This window comes from Manduca sexta, unplaced genomic scaffold (assembly GCF_014839805.1).
Source record: "Manduca sexta isolate Smith_Timp_Sample1 unplaced genomic scaffold, JHU_Msex_v1.0 HiC_scaffold_504, whole genome shotgun sequence".
NCBI lineage: Eukaryota > Metazoa > Arthropoda > Insecta > Lepidoptera > Sphingidae > Manduca > Manduca sexta.
Genome location: NW_023595302.1, coordinates 8,325 through 16,390, shown reverse-complemented (window position 1 = coordinate 16,390; position 8,066 = coordinate 8,325). Strand labels below are relative to the sequence as shown.

Sequence of the window (8,066 nt, the reverse complement as noted above, 5' to 3'; positions counted from 1 at the left end):
GGCAGGGGATACCGTGGTGGAATTCTCCAAACGCCCCCATTCCACAGGGCGGAACTCATTATGTCTGAAAGTATGGCAGTCGGTCTCATTAAAACAGTCATATATATATTTACTGCTTTTAATGACGAGGCGACTGCTGCTATTCGCCTGATGGTAAGCAACACGTTCGCCCATAAGTAGTAGAAAAACCATCCAACACCTTGAATTACAAAGTATTGTTTGGTATTATACTGAGCTAGCCATCCTGAGACATGAAATGTTAAGTCTTATTATGTCCAAATACTGCTGTTGGTAGAAATAGACACTGCGGTGGAACCTTACTAGGCGGCCTCTCACTTATGAGAGACCTACTGGACCTCCCCCCCAGTAGGTCTCATATGTGGACCTAATGGTCCTGATCATCCTTTAATTTAAGACAAATAATTATAAGAAATATAATGTTATTTTATGAATTATAAAATTTGAATAGTTTGCTCCTAAAAATAGGGTTATAAATAAACCAAAGAAACAGTAAATTTTAAATCATTTATTAAACGTAATCGTAGGATTGATGATAAAAAAAGAGAGCTGATTAGTTAACGGTGTTGCTCTGGATCCAGCTCCTGAAGGCGCTGAGCCTTACGAATATGTCGGGAGCGCCCAGGGCGCACGGGAGACCCCAAGACACGAGACCGATCTGCTGGCCGCGGTCCACGCGGACCAGAGCGCTGCCGGAGTCACCCTGCAATGACAATCACATTCAGCCGCGCACTAGGTGGTAAGTATTATTATCGGTTTATATGCTATGCTTCCAATGTGTAAGCACTATTGTGTTCGAGTTTAAAATTAATTAGCAGCCATATAGGCCTTTATACACAATAAAAAATTCTAAGTAATGCTTACCGTCAAATTACGTAATTTAAAAACTTGTAAAATATAGTTCATTGGAGGCGGTTTAAGTGTTTGTCCCAAAAAACTGCCTAATGTGTAAGAAAAGTAAATTAGTAGAACTTACATTGCAAACACCACGGTTGCGAGAGTTGAAGGCGCAGATCTCTATGTTGGGATCGACATTAGTAGGTCCCATGTTGTGGATGGCGGCGACACGGGCGACTTCACGGATGCAATGGTTGCCGTCGACTGTTTGCACGTTCAGTTCGCGCAGGTTGCGAGCGATAATACCGCCGTTCTGAGAAAATAAATATATTCAATGTTAACCACTAAAATTTTAAGTACAGTCCCAGGTTTTTCGTGGTTTTCTTGCAGGAAATCTTAGTAACCACTGTGAATATTGGTGCAGTAGACACATCGAAAAAGCATCTGAAGGAATATGATGGTTTCTGTGACGTAGATACGTGATTGTAAATTAAGACGTATTTTTGATCCACATACCCTGATTCTGCCCCATCCAGCAACCCTGCAGTTCATCCCTTCTCCGATCCAATCGTAGTTAATAACGATAGGCCTGACGACGTTGTTCCAGACGATGTCGGTTGTGGTGTAGAGCATACCGATGTCATTCTTCATAAAGCCGTATTCGGGGTGGACGACGTATCCCTGGTAAGAGTACATCTGACCACCACTGAACCACTGGTTGGTGCCAACAGTCGCGTGTGCGTTACTGTAACACCACAATTTATCACTGAGTTTTACAACAATAATAAAGTAATATTACAAAAAGTAGCACTCGAGTTTCATCCAGAGTAGTATTTTGTAATAGAAGTTTACGGCTAGCACTGTTGCTGCCAGACGAGCGTTATACAGGTGCAATTCAGTTGTTTTTCAAAAATGTTTTCTAAAGACCTAGATATTTTACTAGTGGTAGGACATATTTAAGCGGCGATAGCCTAGTTGGGTGTGGAACGGACTGCCAAGACGAATGTCCGCAGGTTCAAATCCTAAGGGCACACACCTCTGACTTTTCTAAAATCATGTGTGTATTCTTTGTGAATTTATCGTTCGCTTTAACGGTGAAGGAAAACATCGTGAGGAAACCTGCACATCTGAGAAGTTCTCTATAGGAATTTCGAAGGTGTGTGAAGTCTACCAATCCGCACTAGGCCAGCGTGGTGGACTAAGGCCTAATCCCTCTCAGTAGCAGAGGAGGCCCGTGCTAGTATTAGTGGGCAAGTATATAATACAGGGCTGATATTATTATTATGGGATTTTACACGAATGTGTTTCTCCTCGCAATGGAGGGTACGAAAAGCACGAACCAAAGCCAAGTGCGTTATTTTTATTAAAACACTATGCATCCTCAGAATTTAAATATTTGCGGGTTAAGCGACAGGTATTAAGTATGACAGCTTTTTGTAACAGCAAGTATGTTGAGGGGTTGATGTGCAGACTTTCAAGGCTAGTGTGGAGTGTCTTTGTAACACCCGTGCAGGAGAGGACTATAGGCACCGTTCGGACGCGGTTTACTTGCCATTGGGTTTTTATTTCTATTGAGAGCTCCGTGTATTTTGCTATTTTTTCCGTATGTGTTGTAACTAAATTGTGTATATTGCATATGGCTACGTCGATAAGAAATACTGTTTTATTTTGTTTATCTAGTGGGGTTATATCCAGTCTATTGTTCTATACAGTTTTGTCAGTTATTATTGTTCTATCCCAGTATATTTTAAATGCATCATTCTCTATAACAGCATCCGGTTTGTACTTATAGTATGGTTTTTTCTCCAAAATTAATTTACATTGGTATGCTAAGGATTGGTGAATAATGGCAGCAAATTGGTCATGGCGGTGTTTGTAATCCGTCTGAGATCTGCAAGCGCCGGTGATATGCTGGATGGTCTCGGAAGCACTGTGGCATCGTCTACACGAGTCTTTAAAGTTGGGCCTACGGATAATAAATTTCTGATAGTTCCTAGTGTCGACGATTTAGTCTTGGGTGGCAATTATAAAACCCTCAGTTTCGGGGAACTATTCACCTCGTTGCAGCCATGCGTTCGACGCCTTCGTGGAGGGATTTATTTTGCCAGGCGGATATTTTGTCTTTGTTAGTGATTATATATTCATTACGCTGTGTGCTTTTGGAAAGTAAGTTCAGAGGTGTTTAGTGTTTATCTATATCTGTTAGTCTACTAGTAACCCAAATTTACAATTTTAACTCTCTACATCAATTTTAACCCGTGCTGACAGGACCTCAAATATTAGAAAATATCTACTTAAATTGCACCTTAAATGTACTGTAGATGATTCCTTAAAACCATTATGATTTATAAATAATAATGAACACATAAATTTATATAATGGTTAACCATTATATAAAGGACAATGCCCAAAACCAGGCTATCTTTGCGTCAGTCATGCATCTTCAAAATTCTACTGCACAAGTTGGAGGCACAGGGAATACATGGTCCACTTTTACAATGGTTTCGATCATATCTTGAAAATAGGTTGCAAATGGTTGCAGTAAAGGGATATGTGTCAAGGTCATACCAAGCTATATCTGGCGTACCGCAAGGCTCACATCTTGGACCAGTTTTGTTTTCCCTATTCATAAATGACATAACTAATAACATAGTCAACAGTAAATTCTTTTTGTTCGCAGACGACTTAAAATTATATAGAACTATTGCAACGCAAAATGACACAAAGTTATTACAAGACGACTTGAACAACATCGTGAAGTGGTGCAATGTCAATAATATGTCTCTCAATGTCAATAAATGCCATCATATAAAATTTACCAGAAAAAACAAACCAATACTATCAACATATACTATTAATGATTACTCATTACAGGAAGTTAAGGAAATTCGAGATTTAGGCGTTATTATTGACAACAAACTTAAATTCACATCCCACATTAATAAAATAGTTAAAACATCGGCTAAAATATTAGGATTTATAAAAGAAATACAAAAATTTCGTCAAGTTCGCGTTAAAGTTGCCTTATTTAATGCACTAGCTCGTAGTATATTAGAGTACGCCAGTGTGATTTGGAATCCTACTTACGCGATACATTCTCAAAGAATTGAAAATATACAACGCTCTTTCACACGGTTCTTAGCCTTTGCGAGTCCCGATATCTCCCACAGATGCCCTTACAGTCAACGTATGTCTTTCTTTAAAATGATGTCGCTTCGTCAACGCAGAAGTTTCCACGACTTGTTATTTTTATACAAAATAGTAAACTAAGAGGTTGAATGCAATTCGTTACTGTCCAATATAAACATTTCAGTCCCGTCTAAAATACCTAGATATCCGACAAAAAACACATTTTGCCCCCCATCGTCTAGAACCAATCTAGGTTCACAAGCGCCCATATCCAGAATATGCATTTCATATAACTCTGTTAATAAAATCAACCCTAATATAGACATATTTCATGATTCACAAAACATTTACAAGAAAAAAATATTAGAACACCTCAAACAAAACTTAAACTAATCCCACTATCATTGCGTACCCTCAATAATCGAAACATAATAAATCAGCAGTAAGTACAAATTTATAAAACGATCTATATCCTAGTTATGTTTACTTTGTAATTATTAGTTGGTAGATTTTAGTATTAATTTGTCTTTTTGTAAAATATCAACATTGCGTACTAATTTGTGAGTGTTGTGTACTCCTATAACTGGTACACACATCAGAATGTGACCTTACTACTTTTATGTTATTAACAAGAAATGTGTGTACTGTTGGAGAACCTTATTTAAATAAATAAATAAATAAATCTTAACCAAATATCCTCGAAAAATCATCATTTCAATTATTACTTCATTTGTATTTATTTCCGTCAAAAGCGAATGGGGGTTTAAAATATATGAGAAAAAAAGTTGTTTAATTGTTACAAATGAAACACCGGATAATTTACTGCCAATATGGCGAATTGATACCAATTCATAACAAATTCCCTTTTTAAATGGAATAAAAAAGTTTATATTATGTACAATAAATGTGCCCGTATTTGAATCTATAATATATGTATATATTATTCATCGCAAATATATTGTAATAAAATAATATATTTTATTTAATAATTATGACCAAACTCCAATTAGTTGGTAAAAAAAGAGATAATATTAATTTTTCCAAAAACAAACAAATAGCGACTTGTACTTGCATTAAGAGAAATACAATGGTCAGCTAAAACATGTCTGGAATTTATTTTTAATTAATGAATATATGGGTACAGATTTTTACTATACTGGCAACTGAAATTAATGACATTTTGACACTTCAGTATTGTTTGAATATTAAATCATTAAAATATTTTAATATATTTTATCTTATATTATATCTTCAACATCGGAGTGTTTTTTTTGTGTATTTTAATGTTGAGTCGAAAAATCCTATGTTAAAAACAACGTATATAATGTGCGTTTCGAACTTTAAGACGGAAGGTAGTTTTAGTAAGCAACACAATGTCATCTAGAGCCTAGACCCAGGACAGTTAATCGAAACCGCATATCCCGGCGGTGTATTGACTGCACCATTGCGGCGCCACAGCAACAACAAGTATATTTCTTGGACGAGCTGTCCAGTTTGTAAGTTATGTAGATTATTATTAACATACCCACAATGTGGGAAATATTTTGCCAAAGTTAAAGAAAACAGTTTAACAATAATAATAATCTGAACATGTTTACTCAACTTCTACATTATATTTTGGGTTTCAAGGCTGGAATGAGTTTATGCTGCCTGCTGGAGATCAGCTAATAGAGAGGTTCACAGACAACAACAACATGACATGACCCGACCAGCGCTGCAAGAGTCATTCACTCACTTCAGGAGTATATATAAACGTGCTGCAGCTTTATTAAATTCTTGTTTTTATTTTGGGATGCCAAAAATATATACCTCTATTAAAAATATACATCTATATAACAATATACATCGGATTTCCGTATTTCTGGTTTTATTTTTCTTTCCCTATGATAAATAACTATTGCCTAATCAGGCTGTGAAGTGAGTTCCTGGGTTCGATTTCCAGGCCAAGCAACATTTTATCTCGGTATTTTTAACATGAGTTGCCTGGGATCGGAATCCTCCAAATAGGGTTGGCGTCAGGCATACGGCCGGTCATAAAAACTAAGCTGAATCTATTCTACAATATGTGTTGACGCCATATTGGGGTGAGATAATGGTAGGTGGAAATAAAGATTAGGTAATCCATGTAATAGAATAAGTCGTAAGTCAGAAAAACATATACACAAAAGATCAGGTAACATATTATGTATGCTCCGAAAAAAAACTAATATTCCGCCATACTATGTTAAAAGTTTTATTGGAGTTTCGTCTTATCAGTAATCAGATATATTAGTACCTATGAGGTTCTTATGAGGGCAATTAACGCTAGGTGAAAAGACCGTCCATTTATCGCTTATAGCAATAACAAGTAGGTACTGCAATATTGAACTTATTCAGGCACATAGGTACTTTCTACCTTACATTATTGCAGTCCATACTTAACCTCAAAATAACCGCGCTATAAAAAATCTGATTACTCCGAACTCCCATCGAATATCTAATTGTTTTCAATTTGTATAAAAATTATGATATATTCCCTATAGTTTTGTGAAGGTTTTGTACAGACGCAAGCGTAGCTCAACTCGTAGAAAAACAAATTTCGCCCATATAAGGAACAATTTAATATCCAGTGCCAATATTACTCGTATAAAAAAATCTTAAATTCCTGCCGATGTAAATAAAACACATTCCATTTTGTACGAACCTACTAAGAGTATCCTCGTAGTCGTTGATCATGGGCACGATGCAGTGGCCAGCGGTGAGGATAGTCCTGCGGGAGAGGATGGAGCCGCTGCCAACTAAGTTCCTGAGATTAGCGCCGAAGGTTATGGAAACCATGTGGGGATGAGAGCCTTCAGCGGCATGGGTGCCGCCTACGATGCGGGCATTAGGGTCCACATGCTCAAAGAAGATGGACATGTCCTGGTCCGGCTCCTCAAGAGGTAATGCTGAAAGCAAACATTATGTCTATCAATAGCCTCAAAAGAGAACGAGTTACTATTTCATAAAAGGAAGAAAGTTCGAAGACCAATGAACTACTGGCTGTTCAACTTTTCTTTTAGCACATGTCGTTACAGTGAGCCAATTCGAGGTCGGTGCGACACAATTTTACAAGAATGTTGCAAAGAGGATGTGACTTTGTTACAGCTAACCGCCTGACTGATCCAGTCTCGGGCAAATCAATTACCTAATCTGGGATGAGAATCCACGACTCCCAAACTTTAGAATAAGTTGACATTATACCTACGTGACGACACCAAATAATTAATTATAATCTCGAGATATAATCAATAATTATATTATAGATCTCTCTATCGTTAGTTCTAATTTATTTGGTATTTTATGTCCAACCATTTTTAACTTGCGTAAAATTAATAAAATATATAAACCTTACCATTGCATCCCGCAAAAACGGCGACGAAAAGAAGTACAAGTTTCATGGCCATGTCGGTTACGCTCCACACCTGGTTAACTGGTTTTCGAAATAGATCCTTTATATATACCACAAACATTATTACTATCGGATTTATTTATTGATTAGATTGATATGATCATAATTAAATCCGTACTACTCATCATTTAAATTAAGCCAAGTGCGAGTAAGTTGCTGCATTACGATTCCGTACACTACATACTTGAGTCAAAGGTAGGCAGGCAGGGAAAGAAGAAAATCATAAATATCCTTTATATAGAATGATATCCTTCTTAAGTAGGTCCTGCTATGTGACGTAACACTAAATCCCCTACTTGCATGATTTGCAAGAGTTGTTAAAGTAGAAATAACTGTTGAAACTCCTTCCCAGGTAGAAGTGCTCCCGTTCCATTTAGACATTAAACATCAGTTCAAAATTATTATTCAACAATTTTGTTCCTGATTTGCCATTGATTTGTCGTAATGAATACAGGGGCAAATCATTGATGACTTAAATTATTGGAAGAGCCTCTCGTTATTGGTATTGAGCTAAAATTATTTAAGTAGTCATTATTAGTTTTAGCTTAAGTTTGTACTTATTTGTATAGAGATAAATAGTGTGGCAGCTAGTGAGAAGACAGCTGGAATATTTATTACCATCAGGGTCTCTAACCTATCACATAGTGCTAGA

General features: G+C 36.8%; 1 protein-coding gene across 1 annotated transcript; it reads right to left on the bottom strand.

Moving 5' to 3' along the window:
* Positions 1 to 511: 511 nt before the first annotated feature.
* Positions 512 to 7,439, bottom strand: LOC119193408 (chymotrypsin-1-like). The gene is made up of 5 exons (XM_037447002.1): positions 7,358 to 7,439; positions 6,668 to 6,911; positions 1,372 to 1,600; positions 995 to 1,168; positions 512 to 721 (listed from the first exon to the last, which is right to left on the bottom strand). The coding sequence occupies exons 1-5, from the start codon at positions 7,407 to 7,409 to the stop codon at positions 572 to 574; spliced, it is 849 nt and encodes a 282-aa protein (XP_037302899.1). The 5' UTR covers positions 7,410 to 7,439; the 3' UTR covers positions 512 to 571.
* Between the last annotated feature and the right edge of the window lie 627 nt (positions 7,440 to 8,066).

Coding starts and splice junctions, on each gene's coding strand:
- LOC119193408 (XM_037447002.1), bottom strand. CDS start 7,409: ATGGCCATGAAACTTGTACTTCTTTTCGTCGCCGTTTTTGCGGGATGC. Junction 6,912..7,357: donor CGTTTTTGCGGGATGCAATG/GTAAGGTTTATA, acceptor GTTTGCTTTCAG/CATTACCTCTTGAGGAGCCG. Junction 722..994: donor GCAACCGTGGTGTTTGCAAT/GTAAGTTCTACT, acceptor TTGTCATTGCAG/GGTGACTCCGGCAGCGCTCT.